Consider the following 16,635-nt stretch of genomic DNA (forward strand, 5'->3'; position numbering starts at 1 on the left):
CCCCAGTCTCTTCTAAGCCTATTCACTGAGCCCCTTCTATGCTTGGATCCTGCAGGAAGGCCCAGGCATAAGCCCCCTGGCAGGACCCTCCCACAAAGAAACAAACAGACACGACCATTGCCAGGTCACCAAAAAAGAGACAGCCTATTCTGTCTGACCCTCAGCCCAGCTGGCTCAGCCCACACAGCCCGGAGACACTCACAGAGCAGGGGCCCAGATGGGACGAGGCCTCACCACTCAGCTGGAGACCCTGTGTGAGCTGCTGTTGGGCCGACACCGCACTACCTCTGGCGACCATGACCTGTCCTCTGGGGGGGGGGGGGGGGTTCCAAAAAGCTATTGGGGGGATGGGGAGCAAGAGTCCAGGGCTCAGAGGGCACAACCCCAGGACCTATGAGAGCAGCCAGCCGGGGGCGGGGGGAACCCCTGCTCAACAATCGGTTCAAGTCACCACTCCAGCTCAGCAGCGGGCTCTCTGCACAGAGAAAGGGGCTACAGAAGTTAACTACTCGGACCCATGGAGTAACAGTGATTTATTGTGCAAATCCCACACAAGTTCCAGATCCGGGGCCAAGCCCACAGCCCTAGCTGGGCCCTGGCTCTGGGACTGTTCTGTGGTCCCCACTCTGACCAGCGTCTGCTGTGGAGTGTACAGGTGTCCATGAGTGAGCCCACGTGTCAGGAGGCCCCCTGGGGATGTGGGCACTAGGGTGCGGTGGCGTCTCAGTCTGACATCACGTTCTCCGTATGCCCAGGCTTAGGAGCTACACTGGTCCACACAGTCCTTCCCGCTTCGGAACACATGATAGATGCTGGTGGGAGGGAACATGGCAACAGCCCCGAGCAGGGAGCCCACCTGGATGGCCACGCCAGCTGCCAGCAATGCTGGCCGGCCGCCACTGTGCAACAGGGAGCTGGCAGCCACCTTCACGTAGGAGAACACACCCAAGCACAGCACCCATGACAGCACCTGGGAGGGCGGACACAGTGGCAGGCTGAGCACGAGGGGCTCCCTGCTGTGGGGGAACCCTCCCCACTGCAGCCCTCTTTGCTTCAGTGTCCCCAGTGTACTTACCACAAGGACCACTCCTGCAGAGGTACCCACCAGGGGTGGGCAAGGGCTCAGGACTGCCAGTGCCATCAGGTAGGCCCCAAAGAGCATGCCCAGCACAGAGAGACCACCCAGCCCTGCCAGAGACCTACAGAGGTGAGCAGAAACTCAGGGCTGGCTGTACCCGGACCCAGCCCCCATCCCTAAACTCTACCCCTAGGAGCTCGGGGACCCTTGTGTACCTGCAGAGCACGCCCATGGCCAGAAAGCAGGCGAGGGGGCTGGCAGCGCTGCCCAGCACCACGGCCAGGTGGTAGGCCAGACGGCCATAGGGCAAGCAGGAAAAGCTCTGCACCGCAGGCAACACACCATTGGTCAGCGCGTTGGTGATGGCCAGCAGGCCCAACAGGCAGGCTCCTTGGACAGAGAGCAGCCGCTGGGTCTCAGCATCTGGGCTAGGAGTGGCGCGTGCTGCTCGGCTCGGCGATTCCTGCAGTGGTGAGGCCTCTTCCTCCTCCTCCACCGCTGGGGCTCTCGCCCGCAGGCCAGACCCCGGACCCTCTGTGGGTACAGATGGCGGGGTTGGCAGTAACAGCAGGAGACCCTGGAAGGCGGCGGCCGAAGTGACCAGAAGAGCGGTCAGCACCCAGAAAAAGGTGCTGGCGGGAAAACGCTCTGGGAAGTCGTGGGGGAGCCGAAGGGTGCCATTGGTGGGAGATGGCAAACATTCAAAGTGGCCTACGCCCTGCACAAGGGCCAGCACGCAGGGCAGCAGGGCACTGAGGCCCTGACCCAGGAAGAAGGAGCGCAAGAAAGGAGGTGGTAGGTGGCTCAAGAAGGGCAGGAAAGTGACGTTAGAGGCACAGCATGCCAGTGCCAGCACCAAGGCCAGCGTTAGGAAGGCCACGGAGTGGAGCTGCCCTGTGACTGGGGCCACATGGTGCCACAGGGGGGCCAGCAGGGCTGTGCCCGCTATGCTCAGTGCCTGGACCACCTGGATGGGAGCCCGCTCGCTCTTGCCCGGGGCCAGCCGCCTCCACAGGGTCACCACCAACAGACCCAGGTTCCCCACCGCCACAAGCACAGACAGGTATGACGGGAGACTCCAACCTGCCGGGAAGGGAGAAAGCCAAGTCAGGAGCTAAGGGACGAGGAGCAGCTGCAACCGGCCTCACCTGGCACACCTGAAGCCCCGCTCCCCTGCACGCTACCCTGCACACTCCCACTTACCCTCTGGAAGGTCCTTCACCACGACGGGCAGCTCCACCCAGATCCCGTTGATGGCAGCCCAGGAGCCCATGCCAAAGAGGGCTACCAGCATGTGGGTCCACACCAGACGGCCCAGTGGGGGTGCTGCCATTCAGCGCAAGGCTGGGCCCTTCAGAACAGGCCAGGGTCACGCCCGCTCCTCTTCCCCACCTAGACCCAAAGAAAAGGCTTCAGCTCTCCTGGGAACTGAAGACCTCTTCCATCTCGAAAGGAACAGACACGCATGCGGGATCACAGGTCAAAGCACAGAGCCGGAGTCAGAAGAGGGTCCGGCCGCCTGGACCAGGGAACCTGGAGCGTGCGCGGGGTGGGGCATGGGGATGGCAGGGGCCAAACATACCGGACGGCACGCCGTGCCCAAGGAACCACGACCCCAGAGGAAAACGAGGAAAAACGGCCTCCACCTTCGGGTCTGAGCTGGTGAGACCACCACCCTCACCCCGAAACGGACACGGACTCCGGGACAGCGCACCGCTAAGGCGCCACGCACACCTGAGCTGCTTCTGCGCCCCAGTGGGAGCCCGACGCTTCTGCGAGACCCACGACTGCGGGAGCGAAGTCGGGCTCCGCGGGGAGCGGCGGGCCGGGACCGGCCCTCGCTGCGTCAGGTGGGCGGCGAGGAGCTACCCGGGGCGCGGCGCTGCCCGCGCCTCCTGACCCTGCACCTGCGCGCTCCCCGCCCGACGGCCTGGCGTCTCGCCACACTCTGAAGGCGCCGCCGGCGGCCTTGGGGCGCGGCCTCAGCCCAGAGCCGGTGGGGCTGGGAGACGCCGGCGCGCCGGAGCGGGAAGGCCGGCTCACCCGAACGAAAGGAAGCCGCGGCCGGCCAGTCCCCGGCATGACCCGCCGCCGGAAGTCCCGCCCCGGAAGGGGGCGCGGAGGGGGGGGGGGCGGCCCTGGCTTCCGGTCCCGCCTTTCCGCGGGCATGCCCCGCCTCCTCCCGCGGCCCCGCCTCCTTCCGGCGGCCTCGACTCTTCCGCGGTAGCGGGCGGATCTGGCGTGGGGCTGGGGGCGATGGCTCTCGGGGCGGCGCGGCGGGCCCGGCGCAGGGTGCGGGGCGCCCCGCCGGCCGGGGCGCGGGCTCGCTCGGCCGAGGACTGGTGGTGGGACCGGCTGGTGCCCAGCGGCTCCGGGTACCACCTGCTGCAGTCGGACAGCATGCTGCTGCTGCTGCCGGGCCCCGGGCCAGCCCGCTCCCGCGCGCAAAGACGTGCGTCCCGCCGCACTCAGCGGCTGCTGCCCGCCGCGGCCCGCGCCCCGCCCGCCAAGGCCAGGCCTAGAGCGGCGCCCGCTCCGGAGCCGTCGCGGGGGCCCGACCCGGGCTGGGGCGACCGCATCCCGCTGGAAATCCTGCTGCAGATTTTCGGGCTGCTGGTGGCGGCCGAGGGGCCCATGCCTTTCCTCGGCAGGTAGTGGGCCCGTCAAGCGCCGCAGCGGGGCTCGGGCTGACCTCCTGCCCGCCCCGCGGGTGGCTGAGGCGGGGTGGGGGCGGGTGGGGTGCGGGCAGAGCGCGTAGCCGAGGGAGCGCTCACACACGCGTGCGAGAGAGCACCGTCCCTCGGGGGTCCAGTGAGAATCCCCCGGGCCTGTCTTTGAGCTAAGGTGGCCGCAGCGTCGTGACAGGCCTCTCCTCTTAGAAAACCCCGCAGCAACGGCCATGAAAGGCCCGGCCCCTCAGCTGAGATTCCCCCCCACCCCAGGGCTGCACGCGTGTGCCGCCGCTGGCACGAGGCCGCCTCCCAGCCTGCGCTCTGGCACACCGTGACCCTGTCGCCCCCGCTGGCTGGTCGCCTGGCCAAGAGCGGAGCCAAGGCCGAGAAGAAGCTTCTTGCCTCTCTGGAGTGGCTTATGCCTAGTCGGTGAGACAGCCCCTCTTTTCTTTGTTCCCTGGCTTCGTTTTTGTGGCTCGGAGAAAGCCGCAGGCCCGTTTCTGTCCCCTACACCAAAGTGATGGGATGGGCTGATGCTGACAAAGGGGCAACGTGGGGACACTATGCAGCTCTGCCTCTGCTGTCGGCCAGGTTCTCCCAGCTCCAGAGGCTGACCCTCATCCACTGGAAGTCCCAGGTACACCCTGTGTTGAAGGTGAGAGCTCTAGGCTGCCCTGCACACCAGCCCTGACACTTGGGGATTGCCCAGTACTTCCAGGCAGTGGGTCAGGCACCCGGATCCCAGTGGCCCCATGGGGATGCCTGCCCGGTTCTCCTTGCCTTTCTCTTTCAGCAGGGAGGTGTCAGAAGTGGGAGCACCCGTGCTGGCCTTCAAGGGCAGAAAGGAGGTCCTGGCTGAGACAGTAGAGAGGGTGTGGCGTCAGCCACTGGTTTCTTTCCTTCGTGGACCACAGAGACCCAGTCTCGGCTGGTGCTCTGTCTTCCACAGCTGGTTAGTGAGTGCTGTCCTCGGCTCACTTTCCTCAAGCTTTCTGACTGCCATGGCGTGACCCCCGACACGATGGTCATGCTGGCCAAAGCCTGCTCCCAGCTCCACAGCCTGGACATACAGCATTCCATGGTGAGCCCTGTGTCCCCAGGGGTCCTGAAGAAGCCTGGGCCGAAGTGACAGGTACCCATGTGCTGGGTTCTCAGGTGGAGTCCACAGCTGTGGTGAATTTCCTGGAGGAGGCAGGGCCCCGAATGCGCAAGTTGTGGCTGACCTACAGCTCCCAGACGACAGCCATCTTGGGTGCGCTGCTGGTAGGTTGGTGGCAGGCACGAGCAGAGCCCAGTGCTGAGCCAGGGACTGCCAGGCCGCTGAGCCTGCGCTCTGTGACCCCTCTGCAGGGCAGCCGTTGCCCCCGGCTCCAGCTCCTGGAGGTGAGCACTGGCCTCAGTCGCAACAGTGCTCCGCTCCAGCTGCCAGTGGAGGCCCTGCAGAAGGGCTGCCCCCAGCTGCAGGTACTGGCGCCCCGCCTCTCCCACCTGCTGGCACCTGATGCCCTGCCTCCCCCGCCTGCCACCCTCCCTCCCCATCTGCAGCCTGGGCCTCGCTCCAGGTGCTGCGGCTGCTGAACCTGACGTGGCTGCCCAAGCCTGCCGGGCGAGTGGCAGCTCCCGGCCCCGGCTTCCCCAGCCTCGAGGAGCTCTGCCTTGCCGGCTCCACCTGCAACTTTGTGAGCGATGAGGCCCTGGGCCGCCTGCTCCATGGCTCCCCGAGTCTGCGCCTGCTGGATCTTCGAGGCTGTGCCCGCATCACACCGGCTGGCCTGTGTGATCTGCCGTGCCAGGGTCAGCTTCCTCTGGGTGCTGGCCAGGTGGGACGGGTGTGGCTCCCCCTGCCCGCCCCACAGCTCGTGAACACCCTTTGTCTCTAGAGCTACAACAGCTTCACCTGGGCCTCTACGGCATGTCCGACCGGCTGACTCTGGCCAAAGAGGGCAGCCACCTGCTGACCCACAAGTGGCACCACAGTCTGCGGGAGCTGGACCTGAGTGGCCAGGGCTTCAGCGAGAAGGACTTGGATCAGGCCTTGGCTGCCTTCTCAGCCACCCCTGGGGGCTCATCCCCCGCCTTATGCTCTGTCAACCTCAGGGGCACCCGGGTCACACCAAGCACGGTCAGGTCAGCATCCCCTTCCCCTGTCCCTTGGAGTCAGTATGGCTTGCCTCCCCAACAGGCCTGGCTTGCAAGCTTCGAGGGCCAAAAGGGGAGCACAGGGCCGGCCCCTGTTTCGGATGGCCCTTAGGGACACCGTGGGTACTGGGCTTGGGCCTTGGGGCCTCTGGGTGGCAGAGCCAGCCGTGGCGCCTGGGCAGAGAGGGCTCCTTATGCTGGCCTATCCCCGCCAGGGCCCGGGTCTTCCGGGAACCAGTGGCTCTGGTCCCCATGGCCTGCTCTGCCCCTCCAGCTCTGTGATCAGCAGCTGCCCAGGCCTCCTCTACCTCAATCTGGAGTCCTGCCGCTGCCTCCCTCGGGGCCTGAAGCGGGCGTACCGAGGCCAGGAGGAAGTCCAGTGGTGCCTCGAGCAGCTGCTCACCAGCCTCCCCTCCTCCGGCTAGGCAGTCCTGGACCCCAGGCGCTCAGGTGGCCACCGGTGCCCTCCACCCTTTACGTGTTTGGGATGATTGAGCGTTTTGTTACAATAAAACATTTTAGGAACTCTGTGTGGTCCTTCAGGTGGGGATGAGAGGGCAGGTGTCATACCTGAGGGAAGCATCTAAGGCTGAAACTGGCGGAGAGCCTGTGGGGTAGGGTGGGGGTGGCCTCCCAGATTCCTGAGGCTGCCTGTGGTCATCCCTCGCTCACTCCTCCCTGGGCCTGAGTCCTGGACTGAGTGTGTGTCCTGCCCTCAGGGACACACACGGAGGTGAGCGGTCTGTGGTCTACCCGGGCAAAAGTGGTGATGGGGGAGGCCTGCTCAGCCGTGGGGTTCAGTGTGGGGAGCCTGCCTGCAGATTTCTCTCCAGCTCAGGCCTGGGATGTCTTGCCACCCTCCCTTCGGGTGAGGACTGCAAACCAGGCCAAGGAGGGTGGCGCTGGGTGGTGTGGGGACTCGTAGGGAAGCGCGTGCTCACTTCAGGGCCAGACCTGGGGACTCCCTGCAGAAGGGGTAGTCAACAACAGCCCCTTCTAGAACACGCTGCTCAGAACTTCTAGAACCCAGGCCGCGCCCAGCCTGGGCCACCGCCTCAGCTGGTGTCGCTCTTCTGCCTTTTGAAAGCCTTCCTGAAGGGCAGCCCTGGAGCCTTCGTTGTACCAGGTCAGTCCGACCTCGAGCCCCGGGTGCTGGCAACCTACCAGCAGCCCAGCTGACTCTGTTCCTAACCCAGGTCCCCAGGGGCCGCGTCCGCGGCCTACCCACGACCTCCGGGGGCAAGCGCTTCCAGCTCTGGGCCCTGGGACTCTTCTGCACGGAGCGCCACCTGGCCCAACGCCTTAAGCACGACAGCTTCTACCCGTTTACCCAGCAGCAGCCCAATGGTGCGCGCGGACCGTGAAGCAGAACAGGCCGGGGCGCGGACCCCTGCCTGAACCCCCGCGGGATACAGTCCTGCTTGGGCAGGGCGGGGGCTGGCCCCGGGATCTGATTGGAGCGGGGGCGGGGGCGGGGCCAAGCCCGGGGCGCCGGGAGACGGCGGCGCCTGCAGGGCCCAGCCAAGCTCACGCGCCGCCGCCGTGCCGCCCGCCCGCAGTCTTCGTGCTGGAGTACTACCTGGACACGCTGTGGAAGGGCGCTCTGCTCTTCGTCGTCTGCCTCGTCCTCGTCAGCTTCGGCCTCGTGAGCCAGGTGTGAGCTCCGCGCACCCCTCCCCTGCCGGCCTCCCGGGGCTGGCCCCCCCCCCCGGCGCCCCCCCCCCCGGCTTCCCGGGGCTGGTCCCCCCTCCGGGCACCCCCCGCCGGCTTCCCGGGGCTGGCCCCCTCCCTCTGAGCCCCCGCCGCCGGCCTCCCGGCCCTGGACCCCCTCCGGGCACCGCCCTCCAGATCCCCCCACGCCCTTTGGTGACTGAGGCCCCAGCGGCTCCCGCAGGTGCTGAAGCAGGAGACGTGGGGCTTCCCCGCGTGCGGCGTGGTCGTTGGCCTGTGGCTCCTGATCTCGTCCCTGCCGCGGCGCCGCCTGGTGCTGAACCACACGCGCGGCACGTACCACTTCTCCATCCAGGGCCGCACCGTGTGCCAAGGGCCCATGCACCTGGTCTACGTGCGCCTGGCGCTCAGCTCCGACGGTGAAGCGGGCGCGGCCGCGGGCGGGGGCGGGTGTGCAAGGAAGCAGCTTGGGGACGGGGCGCCGGGGGTGGGGGAGCCTAGCCGACCTTCTGCCCTGCGCCCCCAGCCCCTCTGCGCTCGCTCCCCATAGCCCCCCTGCGCTCGCTCCCCATAGCCCCCGAGAGCCCCACAGCCCCCGCGGGCCCCGGAGCCCCTGGCTGAGCTGCTCGCCCCTCTCCAGCCTACGGAAGGTGCTTCTTTCAGTTGGTTCTGTGCGGCCACCGGCTCGAGCCGCTGGTGCTGGTGCAGCTGTCAGAGCGTTACCAGGTGGGTCCGCTCCAGCCCGCCCGGGGCCCCAGACACACTCCACTCCCCTGCTCCGTGCTGCAGGAGGCCTGCCACTGCTTAGGGGCTTAGGATGGGGCCGTTTCTCAGGCAGAGCCGAACCAACCCGCTGTGGGCACCTTAGCGAGGGCAGCTGGTGGAGGGGGCACCCGAGCTGACTGGTGTCCTCCTGACCGCCACCTGTTCCCACAGCAGATGGAATACCTGGGCCGTCACATTGCCCGGAAGCTCAACATTAACTACTTTGACTGCTTGGCCACGTCGTACCGGCACGTGGTCCGCCACTGGCCGCTGGGGGCCGCGTTCAGCCCCGGCCTCCTGCAGCGCAAGCCCGGCACTTACAAGAGACGGAGCTTTCAGTCCTACCTCGACGTGTGACGCCACAGGCAACCCCGAGACCACACTCTGCCTTTCCGGCCAGTCTCTCCCCTTCACCCCACCGCTAGTCTCCTCAGTAAAGCCATCTCTTGCTTCCAGACAAGTGTTTCCTCCGTGGGGGGTGCAGGGTGGGGGACACCAGCTCCAGGGTCTCCCCCTGGTGCACACCTCTCAGGACCTCAGGGAGCTTGCCAGGGAGCAAATCTTGGAGCTGGGTTGGAAGGTGGGGGTGGGTGCGGAAGCAGGGTGAGTCCGGGCTGGTAGCCCCTCCAGGCATCTGGACTCCTCAGGAGTAGGACAGGCTGCCTGTCGCGCGGTCAGCAGCCCTTCCCTGTCCTTCTGGCCTTGGAAGTGCGGACCAATGAGCCGCATCTAGCAGTCAGAATTGGGTCAGTCAGTCACTTCCTAGTCCAGTCGGCAGTGGGATGGGGCACAGCCACAGGTCCAGCCTTGTGCCTGGGGGTACGTCTTAGACTAGACCGTCCCCGGAGTCGCTGCTGCAGAGCCCTAGGCCAGGGTTCAAGGCCTGCTGGAACTCCAGCCCCATGTTGCCTTGTCCAGTGGGCATTCCCACCACCTGGAAGCCGCTACTGGAGCAGAGGGCAGTGGGCCACTGGGGACTCAGGAGGAGGGGCAACTGGCACTGTCCACGTAGCTGTCCCGGCCAACATCTTTCCTCAGGGCCATGCTGGTGACCCAGGTCATTGGGCTTTGTGTCCATGATGTCCCTAGGACCAGAACCAGCTGCATAATTGGCAGAGCCCCAAGTAAAATGAGAACGCAGAGCCTCTTGATAAAAAGTTATTAAGTGTCCAGAAGGGGGTGCCTGTGTGGCTCAGTGGGTTTGGCTCCCCTTGTGATCCTGGGACTGGGACTGAGCCAAGCATCAGCCTCCCTGCTCAGCGGGGAGCCTGCTCCCCCCCCAGCCCCCCTGCCCCTGCCCCTCACCCTGGTCCTGCACTCACACATGTGCTCGCTCACTCTCTCTTGCATGCGCTCTGTCTCTTACATAAATAAATAAATAAATAAGATCTGTTTTAAAAACAAGAATTTCCAGAAGGAGATGCTAAAGCATTAAGCACAGTGTGGGGCGTCCCTGGGCTCAGTCGGTAGAGGCTGTGACTCTTGATCTCGGGATTGTGAGTTCAAGCCCCACACTGGGGGTAGAGTTTACTTAATAAACAAAGAACAAAACCCAGGATGGTCTCTTCTGAGCTTGGGGTCCCGTGTGACTGCCCAGGTCACGTGCTAGGAATCTGGTCCTGCCTGGAACCAGGGCTCAGAATCCCTCTCTGGTCAACTGCTTCTCCCAAGGCTGGCCAAAGCTGGTGGGCGCACGCACATCCCTGCTGTCTTGGGCAGGGTCTGGGAGCCGCTGGAATTGCTTTAGCCAGTCCCATGGAGCAATTACTATTCATGGCCCAAGTGCAGGGTCTTCTCGCCAGTCAGAAGATACGGCCCAAAGCGCGCCTGGGTGGCCTAATTGGTTGGGTGTCTGCCTCCGGCTCAGGTCATGATCCTGGGGTCCTGAGCTCAAGCCCCTCCCAGCCTTCCCCTCTTCCCTCGTTCGTGCGCTCTATCTCTCTCTCAAATAAATAAAATCTTAAAAAAAAAAAAAAAAAAAAAAAGAAGGCAGGGCCCAAGTTATTCCCAGACTGAGAGTTCCCTGCTTTTACCAGGAGACAGGCTGGAGAGGGGGGAAGAGCCCGGCAGAGATGGGCTTGGGACAGGTTGAGGGACAATGTCATGGGGGAAGTTGAGGAGGGGAGATGCAGGCCGTGGGGCTAGGCTAGCTGGGGGAGTGGCTTTTGGCTAAGCTAGACCCGGGTGCTGTCTGCTTTGAATGGGTTAGGAAGGTGTGCCTTTCCCTCAGGCTCCGGGCCGCTCAGATGGGTCCGTGCTTCAGTGGGGGACACTGAAGAGCTAACGATACTGCCCATGTGGTTGGGGAGGGAGGATGGTGTCCCCCGAGCTAGGGGGACCAGGGAAGACCTTTCCAAGGATCCAGCATTTGAGCTGATAAGGAGCTAGGGGTCGTGGGGAGCTCTGGAGAAGAGCGTCTGGGCATGGGGACAGCAGTGTAAAGGGTGTGATGCAGGAACGAATTTCTTGGCTGGGCAGAAGAGGAGAGGATTGGGAACAATTTGTGACTGCCAGCAGGATCTCTTTACCCATCCTCCACTTGTTCCTTAAAAAGAATCCCTCCCCCCACGTTTAACTAGGCATATGGTCCCGCAGAAGAAAGACTGCATTGCCTGCATTACAGACAGATATGTGTGGTCTTGAGACTAATTCCTGGCCAGCATGATATAAGAATCAGTACGTAAAATTTCCAAACATGTCCTTAAAGGGAGGGGTTTGCCTATCTTTGCCAGTTCCTTTTTTTCCCCTATGGCCTAGAACGCGCCCACAATGACTGGAGCGCAAGCAGCCATCTTGGGCCGTGAGGTAGAACGCAGGGGTCCAGGACAGCAGCAAGACTGAGCGGAGGAGCTTGAAGACTGCAGCTCCCCGCTGACTCCAGACAGCTCATGCTCATCTCTTTGCAAAAGAGAAAAACTTCTATGGTGCAAGGTATTGTTATTTGAGGTTTTCTAACACTTGTAGCCAAGCCCCTGATTCGAATGGAAAAAAAAAAAAAAAAGATTATTAGCTTCAGGAGGTGGTGGGGTGGGAAGCTTCAAGGAAGAAAAAAGGCAAGGTGTGGAACTGTCTTCCTGGAGAAGGGAAGATGAACTGGATAAAAAAAAGTGTTTTAAGATTTTCTGGTTGTGGGGCCCCTGGGTGGCTCAGTGGGTTAAGCCTCTGCCCTTCGCTCAGGTCATGATCTTAGGGTCCTGGGATGGAGTCCCACATCGGGCTCTCCGCTCAGCAGGGAGCCTGCTTCCCCCTCCCTCTGCCTGCCTCTCTGCCTACTTGTGATCTCTCTCTCTCTCTGTTAAATACATAAATAAAATCTTTAAAAAAATAAAATAAAATCTTAAAAAAAAGATTTTCTGGTTGTGTGCAGAGCCTAGTTTTATTATTTTTTTATTTTTTTAAAGATTTTATTTATTTATTTGACAGACAGAGATCACAAGTAGGCTGAGAGGCAGGCAGAGAGAGAAAGAGGAGGAAGCAGGCTCCCCACCGAGCAGAGAGCCCGACGCGGGGCTCGATCCCAGGATCCTGGGACCATGACCCGAGCCGAAGGCAGAGGCCCTAACCCACTGAGCCACCCAGGCGCCCCCAGAGCCTAGTTTTAGATGTGTGTTGTAAATTTAAAAAATTTTTTAAAGAATTTTTATTTATTTAACAGAGAGAGAGAGCATGCACAAGCAGAGGGAGGGTCAGAGGGAGAGGGAGAAGCAGGCTCCCCGCTGAGCTGGGAGCCCAACTCAGGGCTCAGTCCCAGGACTCAGGGATCATGACCTGAGCCGAAGGCAGACACTTCACCAACTGAGCCCCCCAGAGGCCCTGTGTTCATAAATTTAAAGAATGAGTGAGTGTGGTTTTATGTTTTTCTCTAGCAATGTTTTGCTGCTTGGATGTAGGTATGGAGTAGGGAGGTGGTTTGGTCTAACAAGGGTTGGGAATTAGTAAGGACAATATAGTACGAGTGTGGAGTTTGGGGAAATGATTACAGTTTTGGACTATGGGACTTGAGCGGGGAGGACAGAGTGTGGAAACAGGAGTTGAGGACAAAGGGCAAAAAGCTTCATTCTCTGCTGGTACATCAGTAGCCCCCCAAAATGTGAGGCTCACGGCAGCAGACGCTCACGGTTTCGTGCGCAGGCTGGGCTCAGCGCGGCCGTCCCCGGCCACACCTGAAGCTGGTGTTGCTCGTGTGGCCGCATCGGCTGGAGGCTTGGCCTGGGCCCTGATGTCCAAGCGGGTCCCCATCTTCCAGGGCCTCTCCTCAAGTGGTGTCTCGTCTTTCAGGAGACTGTTTTGCTACTGGTTTCCAAGAAAACTAGCCCCAGTGGGCTCCAATCCCATAAGCCTCTGCGTGCATCATCCGTGCTCATGCCCCATGGCCAAGCAAGTCACACGTCCAAGCCCAGAGTCAGTGTGGAAAGGGTCTAGCAAGGACACAAGAACCAGGAGTTTTATAGGGTCATGAATGTGGGAAGTCCACCACAGTCCATCCCCGGGCCTCTCCCAGGACTGCCAGTATCTCCTCACAGTCCCCGGCTCAGACCTCAGGTCCAGGGTCTTGTATCTAAGTTAGGTCCAGGTACAAACGATGTTGCTCGGGTAGCTGTCCTTGGACGTAGACAGCTGTGTGGGTCCTCAGTGCAGAGACCCATGAGCTAAAGAAAAAAAAAGTTCTCTTTCTCTACACACACAATGTACATTAATGAGACAGGGACACAATGTCTTCCATCGACACTTCTATTAAAATGGGGGAAGCCTTGAGCGTGGGCTGGATTTGGTGACTTGCATCCAAAGACTAGAGTATGGGAAAGGAAAAATAGTAACTTTACAGTGGAAAACCCCGGCACACACCACTGCAAGCGTCAAGATCAACATCACCGGCTCGAAGTCCTGTGGGCAGTCTGTCCGTCTGCTGTGGTGAACTGAGATCACATCATGGGGCGCCCGGGTGGCTCACAAGTTGAGTGGCTGACTAAAGCTCAGGTCATGATCTCCAGGTCCTGGGATCGAGTCCCACAACAGGGCCCCCTGCTCCTTGGGGAGTCTGCTTCTCCCTCTCCCTCTGCCTCTCCCCCTAGCTGTGCTCGCTCTCTCAAAGGAATAAATAAAATCTCAAAAAAAAAAAAGGCCACATCACTTCTGAGGTCTCCTCCCCAAACCCAAAACTCCAGGCTAATCACAAAAGACTATCAGACAAATCCCAGCTGAAGGGCATTCCACAAAAGTGACCAGGACTCCTCAAAACTGTCAAGGTCATGAGAAAGAAGGAAAGACAGAAACTGCAGAAATTGTCAGACCACGGGAAGTAAGGAGACTAAATGCACTGTGGTCCCTTGAACTGGTTCCTGAAACAAAGAAAATGTCGGTTAAAAAAAAGTGACTCTGGATGAAGCCTGGAGTGGAGCTAGGAGTGACACACCGGAGCCGGCTTCCTGGCTGTGCCGTATGTACCCTAGAGACCTACATGCTGCCCTTGGGGGGAGGTGAGGGAAGACTGACAGGAAGACTTCGAGTTACAGCTGCACTCTTCTGCTAATCCTTTTTTTTTTTTTTTTTTTTTTTTAAAGATTTTTTTTTATTTATTTGACAGATCACAAGTAGGCAGAAAGGCAGGCAGAGAGAGACAGGAGGAGGAGGCAGGCTCCCTGCTGAGCAGAGAGCCCGATGCGGGACTCGATCCCAGGACCCTGAGATCATGACCTGAGCCGAAGGCAGAGGCTTTAACCACTGAGCCACCCAGGCGCCCCTCTTCTGCTAATCTTAATTCACTCTAAACTCAAACGTTTATTTGAAAAAAGGGATGGGGCTGCCTGGGTGGCTCGGTCAGTTAAGCGTCTGCCTCTGGCTCAGATCATGATCTCGGGGTCCTGGGATCGAGCCCCAAGTCAGGCTGACTTTGACCCAGGTGTCAGCCTCCCTGCCCAGCAGGGGAGTCTGCTTGTCCCTCTGCCTCTGATCCCCATTTGTGCGTGTTCTCTCTTTCTAGTGCTCTCTCGCTCTCAAATACATAAATAAAATCTCTAAAACAATAAAAAAATAAAAATTTAAAAAAGGAAGGGTTGGAAAGTGTGTAGCATTCACGGTCAGTGGAAACTCGGAAACGCAGTGGGTGTGCAGCTGCTAGTCAGCCTGCTGTCCTGCGGGGACGCTTCCCGGATGAGGGCCCAATGGTGCCGCGTGGTGCTAGTCCTCCAGGGGTGGCTCTCGGAGGCTCTGGACTCTGCTCTCTAGGTTCTTGGCTCTGTCCAGGGTCATCCTTCCTTGGGTAAGGCCCCACGTTCTTGACCAGAATGCTTTCTGCCGACAGAACTTTTGAAGCCTACAGGTGCTTTTTCATCTTGAACAATCTCTGTCTCTTGTAATCCAAGATAGTAGGGTTCCTTTAAAAACTATGGGGGCCCCTAGGGAGCGCAGATGTTTAAACATCTGCCTTTAGCTCAGATCATGATCTCGGGGTCCGGATGGAACCCCCTGTCAGGCTCCCTGCTCTTTGGGGAGTCCGCTGCTCCCTCTCCCTCTGCCTCTCTCCCTACTTGCGCGCTCTCTCTAATGAATAAATGAAATTAAAAAAAAAAAAAACTCTGTAGTTTTAGGGTGGGTGGGGGGAATGGGATAAATGGGCGATGGACATTAGCGGTACTGGGTGTTGTGTAAGACTGATGAATCAATCACTCAGCTCTACCTCCAGGACTAATAATGCACTGTATGTTAATTAACTGAATTTATTTTTTTAAACAAATTATTTTTTTAAAGATTTTGTTTATTTGTCAAACAGAGAGAGAGAGAGACAGAGACAGAGAGAGCACAGCAGAGAGAGAAGCAGGCTTCCCACTGAGCTAGGAGCCCCAAGTGGGACTCGATCCCAGAATCCCAGGATCATAACATGAGCCAAAGACAGGTGTTTAACTGACTGAGCCACCCAGGCGTCCCTAACTAATTGAATTTAAATTTCAAAAAACTATGTAGGTTTTCTATGTATCAAATTATAACCCAGTACATTGAACAAGATTTACACCAAGAGATCTCTTCCAGGCAGACCTCATTCTACTTGCAAGACAGAATGCTGTTGACCTCGTCCTTCAGATTCCTAGAAGCCCTAGGTGAGAGGATCTATAAGACGCTGCTTTACAGGGGCGCCCGGTGGGCTCAGTCAGTTCAGCGTCTGCCTTCGGCTCAGGTCATGACCCCAGGGTACTGGGATCGAGTCCCTCATTGGGCTCCCTGCTCAGGGGTGATCTGCTTCTCCCTCTGTCCCTCACCCTGCTTGTGCTCTCTCTCTCTCTCTCTCAAATAAATAAGATCTTTGGGGGGAAAAAAAGTTACTGCTTTACATCTCTTAGGAGTCTGAATGAGAAGTCTTATGGCACCACTTTTTTTTGGCCCCACTTTTTAAAAAATATTTATTTATTTATTTATTTTTGAGAAGAGGGGAGAGGGAAGGAGCAGAGGGAGAGTGACGGGCAGACCGCCCACTGAGCATGGAGCCCAAGGCAGGGCTCGATCTCATGACCCAGAGACCATGACTGGAGCCGAAATGAAGAGTTGGACGTCCCACCGGCTGAGTCACCCAGGTACCTTCTTACGGCCCCACTTTCAACTTAATCTTCACACTGAGAACACATTTCACGGTGGAGCCTGGATTTGATCTTTGCTCAGGGCCTGTTTCTTTCTGTTTTTAATATTTTTAAAGTTATTTTTATTAACATATAATGTATTATTTGTCGCAGGGGTACAGGTCTGTGAATCGTCAGGCTTACACACTTCACAGCACTCACCATAGCACATGCCCTCCCCAATGCCCACCACCCAGCCCCCCATCCCTCCCCCGCACCCCTCAGAAACCCTCAGTTCGTTTCGCAAGATTAAGAGTCTCTTACGGTGTGTCTCCCTCCTGATCCCATCTTGTTTCATTTTTTCCTCCTTCCCTGTCCCCCATGACCCCTCTCCCTGCCTCTCAACTTCCTCATCTCAGGGAGACCATATGATCATTGTCTTTCTCTGATGGACCCTGATACTGTGCTGAGCAAAATAAGTCATTTTCTTACACTGAGTAGCTTTTGCAAGGTGGGGAGCCTGGGAATGAAAAAATGTTTTACATTCAGCCCAGCAATCCTAGATGGGAAACGTCTTCCCTAAATTCTTCTTGAAAACGAAACTCGTCTCTCTTCAGCTTGTGAGGTCATTCGTTGCGGAAAGCAGCGGACCTTGCTGGCCTCCTAGGGCTGCCGGTGGGTTAGGGCCGCGGCAGTTCACTTTCTCGCCGCGCTGGGGACTGCAAGTCTGAAATCAAGGTGTCGGGACGGTCCACTACCTCTG

At 59.4% G+C, this 16,635-nt stretch overlaps 3 protein-coding genes across 6 annotated transcripts; 2 read left to right on the plus strand and 1 right to left on the minus strand.

Annotated features, from left to right (window-relative positions):
- Positions 1-501: 501 nt before the first annotated feature.
- On the minus strand, positions 502-3,180 carry LOC111146587 (solute carrier family 52 member 2). Of its 3 annotated transcripts, none has more exons than XM_022502206.1 (5): positions 3,122-3,180; positions 2,282-2,470; positions 1,294-2,161; positions 1,076-1,199; positions 502-970 (listed from the first exon to the last, which is right to left on the minus strand). In XM_022502206.1, the coding sequence occupies exons 2-5, from the start codon at positions 2,409-2,411 to the stop codon at positions 758-760; spliced, it is 1,335 nt and encodes a 444-aa protein (XP_022357914.1). In that variant the 5' UTR covers positions 2,412-2,470; positions 3,122-3,180; the 3' UTR covers positions 502-757. The 3 variants fall into 3 exon arrangements, with proteins under 3 accessions (XP_022357914.1, XP_022357912.1, XP_022357913.1); XM_022502204.1 differs by lacking the exon at positions 3,122-3,180 and adding an exon at positions 2,813-3,111; XM_022502205.1 differs by lacking the exon at positions 3,122-3,180 and adding an exon at positions 2,661-3,111.
- Positions 3,181-3,334: 154 nt separating this feature from the next.
- LOC111146753 (F-box and leucine rich repeat protein 6) lies at positions 3,335-6,414 on the plus strand. 2 transcript variants are annotated; one of them, XM_022502435.1, is made up of 9 exons: positions 3,335-3,729; positions 4,021-4,179; positions 4,342-4,405; positions 4,700-4,831; positions 4,906-5,013; positions 5,101-5,214; positions 5,313-5,544; positions 5,631-5,877; positions 6,164-6,414. In XM_022502435.1, the coding sequence occupies exons 1-9, from the start codon at positions 3,335-3,337 to the stop codon at positions 6,312-6,314; spliced, it is 1,602 nt and encodes a 533-aa protein (XP_022358143.1). In that variant the 3' UTR covers positions 6,315-6,414. The 2 variants fall into 2 exon arrangements, with proteins under 2 accessions (XP_022358143.1, XP_022358144.1); XM_022502436.1 differs by having other exon boundaries at positions 4,342-4,387.
- A 244-nt stretch (positions 6,415-6,658) lies between these two features.
- Positions 6,659-9,602, plus strand: LOC111146741 (transmembrane protein 249). Its single transcript, XM_022502416.1, has 7 exons — positions 6,659-6,757; positions 6,870-7,015; positions 7,094-7,236; positions 7,449-7,543; positions 7,784-7,979; positions 8,201-8,286; positions 8,497-9,602. The coding sequence occupies exons 1-7, from the start codon at positions 6,659-6,661 to the stop codon at positions 8,680-8,682; spliced, it is 951 nt and encodes a 316-aa protein (XP_022358124.1). The 3' UTR covers positions 8,683-9,602.
- The last annotated feature ends 7,033 nt before the right edge of the window (positions 9,603-16,635 follow it).

Source organism: Enhydra lutris, unplaced genomic scaffold, assembly GCF_002288905.1.
Source record: "Enhydra lutris kenyoni isolate GAN:26980312 unplaced genomic scaffold, ASM228890v2 scaffoldscaffold14, whole genome shotgun sequence".
NCBI classification, from domain to species: Eukaryota; Metazoa; Chordata; class Mammalia; order Carnivora; family Mustelidae; genus Enhydra; species Enhydra lutris.